The sequence below is a fragment of the Salvia hispanica genome, chromosome 2 (assembly GCF_023119035.1).
Source record: "Salvia hispanica cultivar TCC Black 2014 chromosome 2, UniMelb_Shisp_WGS_1.0, whole genome shotgun sequence".
In the NCBI taxonomy this organism is placed as follows: Eukaryota; Viridiplantae; Streptophyta; class Magnoliopsida; order Lamiales; family Lamiaceae; genus Salvia; species Salvia hispanica.
The window spans coordinates 19,365,800-19,384,220 of record NC_062966.1 but is presented as its reverse complement, the minus strand read 5'-3'; the positions used below and the strand labels follow the sequence as shown (position 1 = coordinate 19,384,220).

The 18,421-nt window shown below is 40.6% G+C and overlaps 3 protein-coding genes and 1 non-coding gene across 4 annotated transcripts; 2 read left to right on the top strand and 2 right to left on the bottom strand.

Moving 5' to 3' along the window:
* Positions 1-7,014: 7,014 nt before the first annotated feature.
* Positions 7,015-8,894, bottom strand: LOC125204123 (thioredoxin-like protein 4B). The gene is made up of 4 exons (XM_048102683.1): positions 8,734-8,894; positions 8,480-8,637; positions 8,102-8,168; positions 7,015-7,398 (listed from the first exon to the last, which is right to left on the bottom strand). The coding sequence occupies exons 1-4, from the start codon at positions 8,863-8,865 to the stop codon at positions 7,300-7,302; spliced, it is 456 nt and encodes a 151-aa protein (XP_047958640.1). The 5' UTR covers positions 8,866-8,894; the 3' UTR covers positions 7,015-7,299.
* Positions 8,895-9,085: 191 nt separating this feature from the next.
* On the top strand, positions 9,086-12,883 carry LOC125205213 (rhamnogalacturonan I rhamnosyltransferase 1). Its single transcript, XM_048104035.1, has 8 exons — positions 9,086-9,975; positions 10,343-10,410; positions 10,489-10,577; positions 10,650-10,812; positions 11,041-11,330; positions 11,548-11,752; positions 12,010-12,167; positions 12,260-12,883. The coding sequence occupies exons 1-8, from the start codon at positions 9,723-9,725 to the stop codon at positions 12,531-12,533; spliced, it is 1,500 nt and encodes a 499-aa protein (XP_047959992.1). The 5' UTR covers positions 9,086-9,722; the 3' UTR covers positions 12,534-12,883.
* A 95-nt stretch (positions 12,884-12,978) lies between these two features.
* LOC125205214 (ribulose-1,5 bisphosphate carboxylase/oxygenase large subunit N-methyltransferase, chloroplastic) lies at positions 12,979-15,139 on the bottom strand. Its single transcript, XM_048104037.1, has 6 exons — positions 14,513-15,139; positions 14,408-14,436; positions 14,059-14,267; positions 13,835-13,960; positions 13,346-13,756; positions 12,979-13,270 (listed from the first exon to the last, which is right to left on the bottom strand). Exons 1-6 carry the CDS (start codon positions 15,013-15,015, stop codon positions 13,055-13,057), a joined length of 1,494 nt encoding a protein of 497 aa, XP_047959994.1. The 5' UTR covers positions 15,016-15,139; the 3' UTR covers positions 12,979-13,054.
* Positions 15,140-16,306: 1,167 nt separating this feature from the next.
* TRNAI-AAU lies at positions 16,307-16,380 on the top strand. Its single transcript has one exon. It is a non-coding gene; the product is annotated as a tRNA-Ile (tRNA).
* Positions 16,381-18,421: the final 2,041 nt, after the last annotated feature.

Genomic DNA, 18,421 nt, shown 5'->3' with positions numbered 1-18,421 from the left:
AGCCTCAGCACTCGACAAAGCTACTACCTTTTGTTTCTTGCTTCGCCATGTGACAAGGTTCCCTCCCACAAAGGTGAAGTAACCAGCAGTTGATTTTCTATCATTTGGGTTTCCTGCCCAATCAGCATCTGTAAACCCATGAATTTCCAGATGTCCATGATTCTGAAACAGAATTCCATGACCTACTGTCCCCTTTAAGTACCGAACGATCCTCAAAGATGCTTCCCAGTGAGCTACTTGAGGTGCATGCATAAACTGACTGACCACTCCAACTGCATAGGCTATATCGGGTCTAGTATGGGACAAGTACATCAGTTTCCCAACTAGACGTTGGTATCTGGTGCGGTGAGTAGCTTCAGCTCCTTCAACTATCTGTAAACCGTGATTCTGAACCATAGGAGTGCCTGCCGGCTTACAATCCAATAATCCTGTTTCAGTTAGAAGATCTAAAACATACTTCTTCTGACTGATGAAGATCCCCCTTTTTGATCTTAGAACTTCTATACCCAAGAAGTATTTTAGAAGTCCCAAGTCCTTCATCTCAAACTCTGCGAACAAATTCTTCCTTAGCTGGGCTATCTCTTCTTCGTCATCGCCAGTGATAATCATATCATCTACATAGATAATCAGACATGTGATCTTTCCTTCTCTTTTCTTCAGGAACAAGGTATGATCAGAGTTGCTTTGCTTGTACCCATATTTTTTCATCACCTCTGTAAATCTCTCAAACCATGCTCTAGGTGATTGCTTTAGCCCGTACAGTGTCCGTTTTAATTTGCAGACCTTCCCTCCTTCGAATTCCCTAGTAAATCCGGGAGGTGCTTCCATATAGATGGGCTTTTGTAATTCGCCATGTAAAAAGGCGTTCGTCACATCGAACTGATGTAATGGCCACTCCTTGGTTGCTGCTATCGAAAAAAGTACTCGAATAGTGCTCATTTTTGCCACTGGTGAGAATGTCTCAGCATAATCAACCCCATAGGTCTGAGTGTACCCTTTGGCCACCAGTCTCGCCTTATACCTTTCAATCGACCCATCCGGCCTCCATTTGATGGTAAAGACCCATCTACATCCCACAGTTCGAGCTCCATCTGGTTTCAGACATATCTCCCATGTATTATTCTTCATTAGAGCCTGCATCTCTACCAACATTGCTTTTCTCCAGTGGGAAATTTTCATGGCCTCCTCGGCTGTATACGGAATCTCCTCCTCCTCATAAAGGGCTGCTTCAAATGCCCTGGCCATTTCTGTCAGATTTGCTTTGGCCAGGTTTGCCATAGAGTATCTGCTCTTGCTAGTCCTCTCAGGGCTGTATCTCTTAGCCGGGATTCCTCGAGTACTCCTTAAAGGAAGTATGTATCGGCCAGTGTCACCATCAACTGCTGCATTCTCATTCTCACCTATTCCAGGCCCGTTAGAGGAAATAACTGTATCAACTGAGCTAGGTTCAGGAATTACCTCAGATCTCACTGGAGGAGGACTAGATTGAGGTGTAGGCGGTTGAGGAGGCTCAATAGCAGATGGGACCGGCTCGGCGGTGACACTAGCTTGCTCTGTTAGTTCCACGATCGAGTTACTTAGATGTGGCACAGGAGAACTGAGGGGTCGGATTATTTCACTCTCCCCCTGACCCCGATGTTCGGTGTGATAAAAAAATTCGCTTTCCAAAAAATTACAATTCATGGTTGTTATAATTTTTCTGGACACTGGGTCGTAACATCTATATCCTTTCTGATTTATCCCATACCCCAAAAAAACACATTTTATTGCACATGCAGAAAATTTGTTTCTTTCATGTTTAGGCACATGCACATACACAGAGCAACCAAAAATTTTGAGCGGAAGAGTGAGAGGGGGTGGAATATCAGTTAGGGAAGAAAGAATTTGTAGCTTCGGGCCAAAGAAATTTGGGAACATTAGAGTCGAAAAAAAGGGCTCTTGTTACTTCTAGGACTATCCTATTTTTTCGCTCTGCTACCCCATTTTGTTCCGGAGTGTAAGGACAAGTGGTTTGGTGAACTAATCCTTTCCCTTTAAAAAATTCTGTCATCTCTTTGTTGACAAATTCTCTACCATTATCGGATCGAAGGATTTGAACAGTGGTTTGGAATTGTGTCTGGACCATTGTAAAAAATTGAGTAAATTTTTCAAAAACTTCTGACTTATTTTTTAATAAATATATCCAAGTCAATCTAGTGCAATCATCCACAAATATCAGAAAATACTTAAAGCCATGACCACTAATAATAGGAGCAGGACCCCAAACATCAGCATGCACTAGAGAAAAAATAGTTTTGACACTTGATCTAAACGATTGTCTGTGGTTTTTTGCCAAAACACACGACTCACAAGTAATATCTGAGAAATGAGAAAATTTTGGAAAAAGTAATTTTTAATAACCCGAGGATGGATGCCCCAATCTGCGATGCCACAACCAAGCTTCCCGATTTGCAGATCCGTGAGCAAGCATCGCGGTGCCACCTTGTTGAGCAATCTCATCCACGTAATAGAGGCCTTGACGCTCAGTGCCACGCCCAATTATCCTCCTCGTCCTGATATCCTGCAGTACACAGAAGTTTGGATGCATCAGTAAGGTACAATTTAATTCCTTTGTCACATGACTAATCGACATGAGTTTATGAGACAATTTTGGCACATAAAGACAGTTTGAGAGTTTCAAAGTTGGTGAAATTTCAATTGTTCCACTACCTCCCACAGCAGTCAATTCCCCACCAGCAGTTTGTATATGACTCTTAATGGCCCCATTAAATTCAGAAAAATCATCCTTATCATAAGACATGGTATCGGTTGCCCCACAATCGAAAATCCATCCACTCTCCTTAGGGTCAGTTTTACTTTGGGCTATGCATGCAATAGGTATATTTTCCAAGGGTGCAAAACGATTTGGGATAAAAATGGATTTTTCTAACAAATTAGGGGTCAAATGTCGAATTTTGTCTTTCTGGGGTCCTAAATGCAATTTACTAGGGTCATATTGCACATACTTAGAATTACATGGACTAGAATTTAAATTATAGGGGCTGTGGGGTTCCTTTTTAATTTCACAAACAATTGAGGGGCTTTTTTAATAAATTAAATTGGGGATTGAGGTTGAATAACCCCAATCCGTTACCTCCATATGATCCGCCGCTCTTCTTCTCCGCGAAGGATGCCTCTCCGATTATGGCTGCCTCGCCAGACCTGCCGCCTCCACCCTGCTGAGGGCCGGCATCTCCTGCTTTACCACGGGTGTTAGCGGTCTCTCGATCCCCTGTTCCTTGCGGGAATAATCCGCCTCCGTCCTCAATTCCAATCGCCAAACGTGCTTTTGCCTTTTGATTTTCATCCCACCACTCCGGGAATCCAACAAGGAGGAAACAGGTATCCCGAGTATGCTTTTGTTTTCCGCAATGGGAGCACCATAATTTCGATTTATCGGGTTTGAAGCCTCCTCGGCGATTAGGTGGTTGCGCGCCGGTTCGCGGTGGTGGCTGGTTTGTCCGTTTTTGTGGTTGGTTTCTGACGGCGAACCCAAGTCCAATTTGGCCCGATGATGATCCATCGTTGGTTGCGCCGGTCTGGGAGTCTGTTGCCGGCATGATCTTCAACCGTGTAGCCTCTCGCTTTACCAGACCGTATGCGGCCTCGGCTGAGGGCAACGAGGTTTCCTTGAGAATATCCCTTCGGATCCCGTCATACCTTGAATTTAATCCAGTTAGGAACTTGAATAATCGCCTAGTTCCAACATACATTCGGAGCTGTGAAATTCCCTTGTCGCAACAGTCTACTGGTTGGTATTGACAACGGTCGATTTCGACCCAGATTCCGTGGAGCTGTCTCCAGTACGTCTCAAGTCCCTGTTCTCCTTGCATGATCTGTCCTGCCTTCTCCTCGAGATCGTATAGCAGATACGGATCTGCAGTGCTTTCATAGGTTGTTTGCAGGCTCTCCCATAGAGCCTGTGCAGTTTGATGGTGTGCGAAATCGACAACGATCTCTGTTTTGACGTTGTCGATTATCCAGGAGAACACAATCATATCGGCTTCCTCCCATTCTGCGTAGCCTCGCGTTCCTGGTTCTGGTGGCAGCGGCGTATCGGTGATATACCGGTTTGCCCGTCTTCCTATAATAGCTACTCTCATAAGCCGTTTCCAGAGGGGGTAATTCATCCCGTTGAGTTTAACGGCTAGAGTAACATTCTTACTCATCTTTAATCTTGAATCGTCTATATTTGGTTTATCTTCTCCGTCTGACATGTTTGTGTATAGGTTGGGGATCGCCTTCTTGGTCGGGAAAGGTATTTTCAGGCTATGATGATATTTTTCTGAGCCTTTGCTCTGGTACCATGTTGAAAGATCGGTATTGTATTCATTCAACTCGTTGATTTTAGATACAATATGCATGCCTTTAAATAGGTTAGGAATCCCTATACATGGCAAGATTTGTCCTAAACATGGAATAAGTAAATATACACAAAATCATGGAATATGTCAATTTCCTAATTTACGTTATTTCCTTCAATCTTGTGATTTCCTTCCAACAAGTAGCATGCGTTAGAGCATCCGCAATGGTGCTTAGGCCAGTAATAGGCCATAGACCATTCTCTCCCCTGCCACGTCAGCAACATTAAAAAATCCACCTGCCACATCAGATTTAGGCCACCATAGGCCACCAAGCAATAAAAATAATTCAAAATATACTACATTTACGGAATTAAAATTACGATTAAAATACGGAATTAAATTTACGACACATATAAGGGAAAATTAATCCATTCCATTAAAAAAAAAGTACAAAGATTTTTAAAAAAAAGTACATGATTTTTTTTTTAAAAAAAAGGGCTTCAACACACGAGCCCCGCCACTCTGTACTCCTCATCGCCGTCGCCGTCGCCGCCGCCGCCCGTGGTATCTCGAGCCCACGTCGGAACTCGCTAGCCGTGCCCTCGCGATTTCCAAATCAACCCGCATGCTCTCGAGCATCTCGTGAAGAAACATCTTCTCCGTGGGGTCAGTGGCGGTCTTCCACTCTTGGAAGACCTTGTACATCTGATCCCGCGTATGGTTACGCGAATGGAGAGTGTACTCGAGTGGGGCGGGTGGGAGGGCGGAGGATTGGACCTCGCGGGGCGATATGGGGGATCCGCCCCTCGCAGCCCGTTGCGCCCGCTTCGTCCAACCGGGCGGGGGCGACCAGCAAATGAAGGAGGGGATGGAAACTCCTCGCATCCGGGGAGGTCGTGGGATCCGCCGCCGCTGCCGCCGTAGTCGCCGCTAGTTTAGTTCGCCGCTTCTTCGGCCACCCAGCGTCGCACCTCGCCCGAAACTTCTCGGAGTCCTTCAGCAACAAGAAGCACTCCCAGAAGGTGAACTCCTTATACTTCCCCTCCAAGGGAACCGACTTCGCGGCCATCCTCCGGCGTCGTCCTCATTCTCCGCCCACTAGTGAGCCGACGGAGGCGCGTTGGCGTACAAATTCGCAAAACGGCCCACCGCGGCCCTGGTGCGCTCCCCACCCCTTCCTCGACCTCCTCGTTGCTTTGAAGTCCTTCCCGTGCGGCGTGCCTCCTATAGGCAGCCTCCTCGATCTTCGACCACATGTTGACGACCCACTGGTTGTTCGCAACCAGCCGGATCGTCGCACACCTCCAACCACCCCCTGGCCACCCCCGGCGTACTCATCCTCCGTCCACTTCCTCCGGCCAGGGGTGTCGTCAACAGCGGGCTGCGATGACTCGCCGACCGCCTTGGCCTTCCCCCTCGTCTTCTTCTTCGGCGCGGCCCGCCTCGCTGGAACGGGAGTATCCGGATCCTCGAGATCGATCCCATATCATGCAATGACAGACGGTCATCGCCAGTGAACTGCGTCTCCACCTGGGTCGACGTGTGAGACGAAGCCGTCAAAAAATCAAGCGAGGACCGATATACCGTGTCCCCTCCCGGTGACCCCTCGAACCCCCCCGCATCCCGGGAAGCATACCGTGCGCTGCATCCCCCTTGACACCCCGCCCCTACCACATCATCCCCATCATCTCGCTGCCGCATCCGGGGCATACCCCCACCCGGGCGCTGACTGCCCCGCCACTCCCCTGCCCGCCGCCCGTCATCCCCCACGGCATACCCCCCTCGCCCCCCGGCGCACCGCGGCCATCATCCCCATCATCTGATTCCAAGGGATGTTAAACCCCGGGCCCATCTCGCCCCCATCCGCATCCCACATGTACCGTGGGAGTCGAGATCCACTCGTCACCGGATCGGACTCGTTGTTGTGATCCATCGCTCGATGATGCTCTTGTACGTAAAGTTAGAGAGAGAGAAACTCGTTAAAACAAGTGGTGCAAATGAAAATGAAACGAAAATCGCGTTTATATAGATTTTTTTTTATAAAAAAAAAAACAAAAAATGGGCGTTGCTGGCGATCGGGCCGCCACAATGGCGGCTAGCCGATCGGCCAGCCCACGCCGAAGCGCTAGCCGATTTCGCTCTTGCCGACTCGCAATGGTTCGGCTAGCCGATCGGCCAGCGCGACGAATCGGCTAGCCGGTCGCTAGCCGACCATTGCGGAGGCTCTTACAAGAGATTTCTCTTCACTTCAATAATCATGAATACATAATTAAACAATAATAATTGTATTAATCCAAGAATACGTTTATGTGAATATATCCAAATCAAATTTATGAAACGGAAAATAGAATCTGTAGAAATTATAGTATCTAAATTAAATGATTACTTTTTGTAATTTTATAATACGCCAAGTCCCATTAAACTCCTATAAAAAATGTTGTCCAATAAATTTAAAATCTCATAAATATTACTCCTACAGCCCATTATAATAGCACACTGATAGACCTAATTGCTTGACGCCTTATCAATTAAAAAATTTATCTTCAATTCATTTTGATACAATCATTGATAGCATAGTTTGATCAAACTAATTGCAGTCTTGTTATGTTATGAAATTGAAGCATGACAATGACTCATTACCATGTTTTCAAATTAATCAATCACATTCAGCTATTGAACACATTGCATGTATTTTGTCATATCATACTTTCAAATGTATAATTTTCATCAGTTACAGGAACAAAATTCCAAAACAGAAAGTGAAAGTACACCTGAGAATATATGTTCTTCCTAACTTATAGACAAGAAAGTTAGATGTTAGAACGTAGTAATAAGTAATGTTAATTCAATAGGTCTTCGCGATACTTCTCTGTCGTTTACAGACAATACCATGTAAGTGTTATTGCATCGCAACAACAGAGATTTATTGCTGTGGTAACCTTTGCAACTGAACCTCCTAAACATCTTTATATAGCAACTGAAACTTTGGTATTCTCTCAGGAGGAAGCGGGCAGTTTACAATCAGCTTGCCCTTCATTGCCGCTCTGAATATCGCCTGCAATTACAAATGCTAGATTTACGTCCTTGTACCATACATTCCTTCAATGTGAATATACACAACAGAAACGAGAACAAACTTTATATATACAACATGGCCAAGCACATGAAAACGAAAAAGAAGAACATAGTATACGAGCAAGAGCAAGAGCAAGAGGTATCAAGTCTTCTGATTAATTCATTTGCAGATATTGCCTCCTTTGCTGTGAGCCTTCAGCTACTTACTGAAGCTAAGCCAAATACAACGACACCTTCATTTTCTAGAAGTCCTATAAAGATTTTTCTCAACCACTATAGATGACCATCAATCTCTACATCTGTTTAGATATTTCACAAAGAAGACTTAACTAAAAGATTCTCAGTTGTTCAAAGGGTTCCATGTGTTGCCTCAAGGGATATCATATTTCTGACATGTGAAACTAGCCATGGTTAGAACTCTTCAAAGGGGCTCATAACATGAAAGGGTGAGATCCTATGCAAAGTTATGATCTAAGTTAGTCCTTAATTCTCAAACATGCATGGACTGGCAAAGATGCCATACTATGAAAAAGAAATCAGAAGTTAGCCGGCTAGCTGGTTTATGATGAAATGTTAAAAGGAAGGATGAGATTGCTCAATTTGGAAGCAAAAGTGATGAAGCATTCACTCAAGAATCCAGTGACAAGGAGAGAGAGAGAGAGAGAGAGAGAGAGATGAGATGCCTCCACAACATCCACAAAGTCTTGCTTTTTCTGAAATGTACCAACCCATTTAGTGTGATCCGCACTTCTGCAATAGGAAAGAAACAGAGATGAGTTATGCAACTGCACATTGCTTAATTGAATCCATTAAGCAATGCGTATGCTTATGTCTATGGTGGACAAAGAGAAATGATTCCACCAACATCAAATCATCTTTCAACTATCAAATAAATGGACAATTCACATTCCACTTGACTAAAGCTGCATTTTAGGGAAACATGAGGATTCGATATTATCTCTCTCACCCTTCCATCACAAATTCACAATTGAAGATCCTTGACGGTGCAATTGATTATACAAAATCAAATTAAGGCGAAAATTGAATTGAATGAGGAGTACCCGGAATCCATTTTCATGTGGTGAGCATTGAAGAAGAAGACGATGGAGGGGACATGTGTAATATCGAAATACTTGAGATAAACTTGAATCTCCTCCTCCGCCGCATCCACTAGCCCCACCGTCGCGAATTTTGACACGTCTTTCGCCGATTTATACAGCTTCCGACCAATAAACATATGGTAACATCAAATCAACTGTGATTCTGACTAATTTGGGGGAAATAGGAAGATTTAAGGGAAAAGGGGAGCGCGTACGACGTCGTCGAGCTGGAGGCAGACGGCATCAGAAGAGAGACCGAAGCGAAGGACGAGGACTTTGTCTATGGTGTCTCTGATGAGAGAATCGACCTCTTGCTTCTTCCTCAGAGTCGGCAGCAAATACTCCATTGCTGAGGTTCTGGATTGTGAAAATACGCAGTATTTGGTTTTATTATTATTTAATTATGAATTTTGAAAATGTCAAAAAAATACACATATTTAATTGTTATCACCATTATTTACTCATCACAGTCACACGCATTAATTAACGCCTCATAATTTGGAAATCCACTATAACTCTCATATCCATATTCCCAATTAGTTAATCAAATCAAGAAATTAACTAAATTAATGGATTATCTTGGCAGGTAAGCGCAATTAATAATTTTAGTCAGAGACTAATCAGTGATTTTGGAACAGAAATTCCTCATTTTTTTATACAATTGCAGAAAATACTATTAGATTGAATTCCCACATTCTCTAAAAGTTGTGTATCAAATTTAGGCCACCAAACAAAGAACTTCAAATCTGCAAAAGCCCATCGAGTAATGAAAGTGAAGAAGAAATAGAGCGAGATGGATTAAATACAACCGTGCGTTTCTCCCACTCTCTAGATCTTGCTGAAAACAAGATAGCAGTTTTGCAGTTCGTTTCACACTTTCCTCAAACTAATAAACCATTTCCCGTCTGATTTACTCCTCATTTAATTTACTCGATTTTCCCTCGTCAAATCAACCGCTCTCTCGCTCTACAATCTAGATCCCCCATTTCTGATCCCGATCCCATTTCTTTAACCTATTCATAAAAATTCATTTTTTCAAGTGTTAATGTTCTAGGCCTTAATTCAAACCAAGGGCGCTTGAATCTTTATCAGCGCCCACCTCCGAATCTCACGCAAATCACATAAAGATCAATTCTTTTTGCACGAATTTAGGTTACGCTGACTGTTACCGAGATGAAGATTTGGCTATGGTAATGAGGCTTCAATGGAGGCGGCTAGATTAGAGAAAAGTGTGGAGAAATCGCCTGCAATGCAGGGGCTGCCGGGGATACAGAGGACGAGGTTGCAGGTGTGGTTTATTAGGGTTTGTTCTAGTATACTAATTTGGACGTGCTTGGTTCAACTCGTGGCGGTTGGGGAGCTCTGGCACCCTCGTTTGCTTACCGGAAATCCGGGCTCCGGGAAAATGTCGGCCCATCAGGAGGGATCGTTGCCTACTCCGCCTCCGCTGGCAGCCAGTGAGTAGCATTTCTTAGAATTCGTGGTGGATTTTGATGTGGTATTTTGTTGATAGGATGTTGTGTTTATGAATTATGAGTTGCATTGCTATGCTGTGAAGAGAAATATGCCAATGTAGAATGATGTAGGGGTGGTTATTGCAATTAGAAAAACGGAACGAATGAGTAATGTTCGAGTAGGATGCACTACTTTTGTGAAGAATTGATTGATTTGAGTTGCACTGGTTTAGGAAGAAGGTGGTTTGTTGCTTAGTTTATGAATATACATTGTTTTCATATAAGGATCTTTCATTCTTTGTTTCTTCCTAAGGATTGAGTGGAAGTAGAAGCAATGTTTTGTTTTGTTTAGCATTGAAGTACTTTTCAGGGAATTACACAAGTAATGGCTTTCTTAAAGTATCCTGCAACGGTGGCTTGAATCAAATGCGCTCTGCGGTATGAATTTGTGTCTGCTTTCTCCTTTTCTCACTGGCCGTGTTTCGTTTGTCTAATATTGCACATATGGAGTTTCAGATATGTGACATGGTGACAATTGCTCGACTTTTAAATCTTACACTGGTTGTTCCGAAGCTTGACAAGACATCATTCTGGGCCGACCCTAGGTATTTGTTGTTATATGGATTATTAATATCTTTCATTCATAGGCATTTTCAAATGGTTGGCTAAACATGCAGCAATTTCGAGGATATTTTTGATGTGGAACATTTCATCAATTCATTAAGAGATGAAGTCCGAATAGTCAAGAGGTTACCAAAGAGGTTTGGCCGACGATATGGATATCAACCACTTGTGAAGGCTCCTGTTAGCTGGTCAAATGAGCAATACTACTTACAACAGGTCCGTAAGTTTATTTCTGATGATTTTTTAAGAATCATTGCAGGACCTCGATTCCCCCCTTCTATAACTAGTGTTCATGATTTCTACATAGAAACTGAGAACACTTTGGAACCTTGAAAAGAATGAATGTATTGTAGTTTTTGCAATGTTAAATCAAAATAAATGTATTCTTATTACCATTTCTTAATCAGAGGTTTGCTGGACAAATTTTAAAATCTACCTTTGCAGATTCTTCCACTATTTGCTAAGCACAAAGTGTTACACTTCAACCGAACAGATTCAAGGCTGGCCAACAATGGGATTTCCCTGGAGCTTCAGAAGCTTAGGTGCCGTGTCAATTTTCAGGCACTAAAGTTTACCCCTCAGATTGAGTCACTGGGAAACAAGTTGGTCAGTATTATTCAACAGAAAGGACCCTATTTAGCCTTGCATTTGAGATATGAGATGGACATGTTGGCTTTCTCGGGATGCACACATGGATGCACCGAAGAGGAAGCAGAAGAGCTCAAACGAATGAGGTAGTTGCTTCAACAAATCTGTCACTTCTTTGGTGGAATGATGATGTCTATTTCCTGAGATAAAGTGAGAATAGAACTTAATTTGTAAACTCGAGAGGATGGTTCGTCTATGTTTTCGGTGTTTTAGGTGCATGATGTATACTCATCCTTGCCATTTATTTACTGCTGCTTAGGTTTTCTAACTTTCTTTGTTTCGTTCTTGACTTCTATGCATCAGATATGCATTCCCTTGGTGGAGAGAAAAAGAGATAGTATCTGAAGAGAAGAGATCACGTGGCTTATGCCCTCTTACTCCGGAAGAGATGGCTCTGATTTTGCAAGCATTGGACTTTAGCAGAGATACGCAGATCTATATTGCATCTGGTGAGATCTATGGCAGTGAACGGAGACTTGCAGCACTAAGAGATGCTTTTCCAAGGATTGTAAGTCAGTTTCTTTGTGCCCATCTCTATTTATATGTGCCTGCGTGTGCTCAAATTTGTTACCAGAAAATGAGTATTTACCAGCAATATTTGGGGTTTGGATACTATGGCTGGTGGACCGTGGACAGGAGTTTCAAACAAACACAAGTTCATGAAATTAACTGTGTTAAATGTGGATCTCTTTAGTTTATTTGGCGCGTCGCTCTTGATGTTTTAGTTTGCTACTTCACTAAGATTCCACCATCTTACAAATTCAGGTGAAAAAGGAAATGCTGCTAGACCCTGAAGATTTGCGGCAGTTCCAGAACCATTCATCTCAAATGGCAGCGCTTGATTTTATGGTTTCTGTTGCCAGTAATATCTTTATTCCCACGTATGACGGCAATATGGCAAGGGTTGTAGAAGGCCATCGTAGGTACGGGGATGAACTCTTCTAAGTGGTGGATGTTATATCTTAATCAAATCTAGTAACACTAAATAAGATCCCCATTTTCTGATCTTTTGCAGATATCTTGGGTTTAAGAAAACATTCCAACTGGATCGTAGAAGACTTGTGGAATTGTTGGATTTACATCATAACCGAACTCTCTCATGGGACGAGTTTTCAGCTGCTGTGCGGCTAGCTCATGAGACAAAAATGGGACAGCCCTCTCTCCGTAGAGTTATAGCAGACAAGCCCAAAGAAGAAGAATATTTCTATGCGAATCCTCAGGAGTGCCTGTGTGAAGCCACGAGCTGTGCTAACTTGTCTCCAGTTGGAAATGCTACCATGTCTTTGTGAGATTCACCTCCCGACGAGGAGCTACTGAGATAGAATATGCGGATTGAGCATGGAGTGGTCTCGAGTGAGAGCATTGATGCCATTTGAGAAAGCAAAGGCTTCAACTTGGCAGAATGCTTCGACGAATCTAGAGTTAAATAGCAAGAGACCTAACTTATTGATAGGTATGTGATTTTGGTCATCACACGGTATGATATATGAGTTGCATGAAGAAATGCATGAATACTAGAATTGCCTTCATTCATTTTGTTCATAAGCATTTCTTTTCTTCTTCTGCTGCTGGTGGCTGCAGTTTGTATCACATGATTCCCTGCTATGCTATTTATATAAAAGTTGCCCCAGTTTGTTAATAGTATCTTATTTTCTTAATAGATAAGAATTTATTAATGATCTTCAGTGAATTAGTGTTATAGAAACTCGAACCCTAATTATAAATACAAATTCCTAGCTCAAAACTTGAAAGAGACATCCCTTCCAAACAAGCATCAACTGATAAAAGTGTTTTGGCTTTTGAGAGTGTTCTATTTAGGCTCCCAGAAGATGATATCACCTTGCTCACCAACTAGACCAAGATCCTTGAGCCTTCTCTCTTGGTAATACTCAAGAAAATCTAACTCTGACTCTCTCTCTCTAAAGATATCATCTATCTGCTGCAACACCTTCTTCTCTCCTATTCTTACCCCAACTGCCACTGCTAGCCTTGAGCTGAGATTCCCTTCTTCAATCAGCTTCTCATCCTGCAAAATTCCATTCTAAAGTAAGCTCAAAACGATCCTGCTAAAACAGTGAATAAAAAACTCATTAGTTGTTACCTCTTCAATGGAGGTGTGGTAGCCAGCTAGTGCAGATTTGCATGCACTACGAACTACTTGGCATATGAGTTCCTCATTGGCACGACTGACTGGCAGTTCGAGAAATCCCCATAGTTTGTTTCTGAATATCGACTCTAGGAGGAAGGCATCAGTCCCACCAAGCGCCAGAAGCCGGAGATATTGAAGCATTTCTGTTTGGAGAGCTTGTTGGCCATCCTTGATATCAAAGTAGGCAGATTCACCCAAACCATTCATCTCAGCTACGTCTAACTTGTCCTCGAAAAATTCATCAGATTCGGATATTTCAAGTGTCAAAGTGAACCCATTACGACTGGTGTTTTCCAGTTCAATAAAACCATAGTCCAGAGCCATATCTGCACTACTTTTGTTGAGACTATATTGGATGAAAACCTGCCCAAAAACAGATTATGAAACACGAAAGCTCTGAAACTTATGCTAGAACTGCAGAAATGTTGATGGAAAATGCACCTGCTCACCAGCCTTGAGAGATAAAGGGCTCCTTATTTGAAACAGATAATCCCATGAGAACAGCCCTGCTGCCCCTCTGACCTCGTGCAGATGATCTTCAGTCGTAACCTTCATGCTGTGGTTGATCTGCAGACAACGATCCAAGAAAGTATCCTAACCACATTTTCTTGTATCTTATACATATGAGTGAAACTAGTATAAGTCACAGAAACTCAAGAGGTTACCAGGTCAGCAAAGGGGACGATAACAAGATTTTGGCTGCGAAGCGAAAATGCCCTTGATCTGAGCATTCCAAATGCCCAGAAGAAATCATCCAATGTTATGGGAAGAGGGAATAGCTGCTTGTTTGGGAGTATGATCTCCTTTTCTACATTCAGAAATTCATTTTTCACATACTCTTTAACACTCAATGTAGTGCTCAACAGTTGGGTCCCTGCAAAAAAAAAAAGTATTTATCAATCACAACACCTATATCATCTCATTCATCAAGCGAAAAACATTATTTGAATCAAATCAAAGTAGTAGTAGCATAAAGATCAATTTTTTATGATGAAAACAAATCAAGAAACCGACCTTGAATCTCAAGAAGCTCCTCTTCTGACCTGCACTGGAGTGGAACAACACTTATCAATATTTTAACAGAAGAGGAAAAAACAATGAAATTCAACCAAACCCCACCAATATATAGTAGAATCAGTTCCCTGTGGAAGAACATCAAGATAGTATTTCCAGTTAGAGTCGGCCCCCTTGAGCCTCTCCCGCAGCAACAGCAGAGCAACGGAAATCCACGGCTTCAATCCGGAGCAAAGGGCTCCGATATCAGAGGCCGCGGCAGCGTCTGGATTAAGCCAAAACTTTCTCGGGACCTCCAGAACGACGCCGTTTCGCGGGATATCGCGCGTCGCGACGAGGCCGAGCCCCTCGGGCACGATCCCCGGCTTCACGGGGGTCTTGGACGACACAATCCCTTCGTCTTTGAGCCATTGCCAGAATCTATCGACAGTTTGCGGGATTTTGGGCTCGGTTTCTGTGGAGGAGGAGACAACGGAATTCAAGGAGAGTGATCGGTTGTTGGAATGATGAAAAGTTGGTCTGGTTTTGGAGGGAGAGAAGCGGTAATCTTGGCGGGGTTTGAGTAAAGATGAAGGATTTAAATGGTGGATGGTGGAGAGAGACGCCATGAATGGTTTCTCCGATTTGATTCTTACCAGTTTTGTGTGGATTGACAGTTGGGAGATGAGGTGGTTGTTGATCAAGATTTTTGGTTTCGGATAAACCTCTCTCCATTTTTCCTCTCTTTTTTTTTTCTTTTTTTTTATATGACAAAAAACAAACAAACTTATGCAAGGGACGAGGATCCCATTCAACTAGTAAAAGTAAAATCTCAATTAAAATTATTAAACTCGAATTGATTGGTTTATGAGACTTTTCTTCCAATCACAACCATTCAACCAAAATTATTAAATTTTCTCATTAATCATTATTATTAAATTTTCTCATTAATCATTAGTTAAACTTACTTATATTTATATTATCATAAATTTTCACATCATTTTCGCAATCATTACGGACGCAATAAGTATAAGTTAAATAGATAGGAAAAGATCCCTGAAAAAAGTCCATTTGCAATTATAAGCAAACAGTCAAACACTCATCACACAAGTTTTACCCATAAATACCTAGATTTATGTGTGAATGCATCTGTCTTTTTTCGAGATATAGTATGTGCAATCTATATGAATATGATCAGTGTTCAATGCAGTGTTAATATTGCTGCCGATGCATCATGCATACCCTTAAGTTGGTAGATAATTACTCCATCAATCCCTTAAATTTTGTTACATTTTTCTATTTCCAACCATCCTATAAAATTTATCACAATTCACTTTTTACCATTTTTATCGTAGTGGACCTCATATTCCACTAACTCATTTCAAGTTTCAACTCACATTTAATTATAAAACTAATATATAAAAGTAAGACTCACTCTCAACTAATTTTTTCAATCCATTTTTTTTTATCATATTAAAATTCGTGTTCAATTAAAGTGTAACAAAATTTAGAGGAGAGAGAATATTTTGATTAGATGTCATCGTCACTCATCGATTTGTCAAACCCTCTCTGCATATATTTACATACTTAGTCCATAAACTAATTATGAAATATTACACGTGAATTAGTATTCATGTTTATGCCCTTCGGTTACTGGAAAACAATTATTATTATACTCTTATCTCTTATCCTAAAAATTGTTGTACTATTAATTTTAAAATTTATGGTGTTTTATGTGTAGAATTTTTTTATCCTTTAAGCTATTTATTTGAATTATGTATAGAATTTTTTTATTATTGAAGTTTAAAACAAATCTAATTTTTTATGCAATTAATTCCACTAATCATTCTATACCATTAAAATATTACTATTATCTATATTTACTGGTAATAATGATATGACCGGTAAGCTTTGACAAAAGGCCTATTAGCTCAGTTGGTTAGAGCGTCGTGCTAATAACGCGAAGGTCGCAGGTTCGAAACCTGCATGGGCCATTTTTACATTGCGATGCGCAATTTTTAATGTATTGATTAATAATTATGTGCTGTTTTCTAGTTCGCTATATTATAATCGAGTGATTTACGCTTAAATCTTTTATTTCTCAGACCCGATTAAAAAAAAACTTTCTATTGCGAATTATCTTAGTATTATTTTTTCCATTTATAATTTTGTTTTGTTTCTATTTAACATATATAAAAATTAGATTTCTAGGATTCCATGCCTTCTACTTTTATGGATGAATGTTGATTGATTTATCTCTATCAAAACCAGTTAAGAGTACATTATTCAAGACTCGAGACGCAAACTACATTTATTGGGAAAAAAAATCGAAAATCATAGACTCCCATAAAAACTGATTTGAAAAAGTGCTGGATGGATTTTATAGATTAGATAACAATGTCATTTTGGCCGGAACTATATTTTACATTTTTAGTGGCGGTTCGAGATTTTGGCATAATGTTCTGATTGTTGCCCATTGGAGAGCAACCAATTGTAATCGATACAATTATATATAGATTGGTAGTTTTATACGTAAGAATTTATTGGCAATAGAGTTATTCAGTGACTGACTGCATAAGATTATTTTAATAAGATGAATTAATAAAAATTGATTATTAATTCACTTTAGGTGCACTAATTTTACTGAATCAGAATTAAATATATCAAAATTACATTTGTAAACAATAGTTTTACATCGTAAAATCATGAATTGCGGATGTCCATCAATATAAACATACCCCTCTTGGTGAGCTAATAATACCTTTTTTTAAAAAAAATTTTTTGAAGTGCTCGAATATATTCAAGTCAAAAATTAGACTAACCCTTCGATTATGCTAAAGAACAAAAAAAATAAAAATAAAATAGCATAAATAAAAGAAAAAAAGAAAAAGTAAGAAATGAAATCTTTGAACGACTTTCTTAGATTCTCAATTGCATTTGTAGGTCTAATTTAAGCAACTAATAATACACCTTATAAAACAAAAGAAATTAAATAGTAAAAAGTTTACGAACACTATACATGTCGTTGCCGAGAAGCTTCTCTACTTTAATCCTTGCACATTAAGTTTACGTATAAATTGACGTTTGCCACGTACCAACTTATTCCAATTATTTAACATTATAAAGTAGTATACCTTATTACTATTGATTTGAATTGAATGATAAATTAATAATTTTGCGTGTGTTCCAAAAAAAAAAAAACAGGAAATGCTTTTGAGGCCCTTCCCCTACTTTTTATTCTTAAATCACGCGTTACATGGAACTTTCTTCAAGTCACGTCGCGTTTCATTTCACCGCAATTTTACCAACTTTTTTTGCCTAGTTTAAAATATGTGAAACCAACAACATTATATTACACTATTGTTCTCTGTATCACATGTTTTAATGTTACAAAAGCTACACGTTGAATTAAATTATTTGTATCGTGGGGATGCAAAAGCCAAAAGCTAGGAAATGAGATATGACTCACGATTGCATTTAGCTTTTCTTCATTAATTCTCTATTTTATGGGCGTACTCTATGTAATTTTAATACAAGAATTTTCGGTTATATACTTTCTGTTGCTAATGGTTGTATGGTTAGTTATTCTATAATTAGACTTGTTATATATTAAGTCTAAAAAGATTTGACAAGTTTTTACTTTCTTTCACGGGGTAGGACGGGGAAGAACCCTAGACCTCGTTCGCCCTTTGGATATCCCTGAAGAAATCCGAAGGGATCTCCGCCCACACGCCGTGCACAAGATAAGCAACTTGGTCAATTTTACATGTGCATGGATTGAAATTCATACACTTATTGCATATAATTCATGATTTATACATCAATTAGCCACTACTAATTCATTCGTACGTCGTTTTACCTTATAGCAGATTGTTTCAATGATTTGAAAATTATTTCATTTGTGGACTAATTTCGAACATCTTGTCATCTCCCTTTTCAAGTTTTTAATTAATTTAATTAGTTATACGTAGAATATATACGTAAAATCAATGCATGCATTTGAATGATTAAAAACAGTTTGACGAGTTTGGGTTT

What these genes read in the sequence shown, in the direction of transcription:
- LOC125204123 (XM_048102683.1), bottom strand. Translation starts at nt 8,865, where the DNA reads ATGGAGTATTTGCTGCCGACTCTGAGGAAGAAGCAAGAGGTCGATTCT. An exon ending in GCCTCCAGCTCGACGACGTC is followed by an intron (nt 8,638 to 8,733) that starts GTACGCGCTCCC and finishes ATTGGTCGGAAG; the next exon opens with CTGTATAAATCGGCGAAAGA. An exon ending in ACTTTGTGGATGTTGTGGAG is followed by an intron (nt 7,399 to 8,101) that starts GCATCTCATCTC and finishes TTGTAATTGCAG; the next exon opens with GCGATATTCAGAGCGGCAAT.
- LOC125205214 (XM_048104037.1), bottom strand. Translation starts at nt 15,015, where the DNA reads ATGGCGTCTCTCTCCACCATCCACCATTTAAATCCTTCATCTTTACTC. An exon ending in TCGTCCCCTTTGCTGACCTG is followed by an intron (nt 13,961 to 14,058) that starts GTAACCTCTTGA and finishes CGTTGTCTGCAG; the next exon opens with ATCAACCACAGCATGAAGGT. An exon ending in CTCTCAAGGCTGGTGAGCAG is followed by an intron (nt 13,757 to 13,834) that starts GTGCATTTTCCA and finishes GTTTTTGGGCAG; the next exon opens with GTTTTCATCCAATATAGTCT.
- LOC125205213 (XM_048104035.1), top strand. Translation starts at nt 9,723, where the DNA reads ATGGAGGCGGCTAGATTAGAGAAAAGTGTGGAGAAATCGCCTGCAATG. An exon ending in TCCGCCTCCGCTGGCAGCCA is followed by an intron (nt 9,976 to 10,342) that starts GTGAGTAGCATT and finishes AGTACTTTTCAG; the next exon opens with GGAATTACACAAGTAATGGC. An exon ending in GTTGTAGAAGGCCATCGTAG is followed by an intron (nt 12,168 to 12,259) that starts GTACGGGGATGA and finishes GATCTTTTGCAG; the next exon opens with ATATCTTGGGTTTAAGAAAA.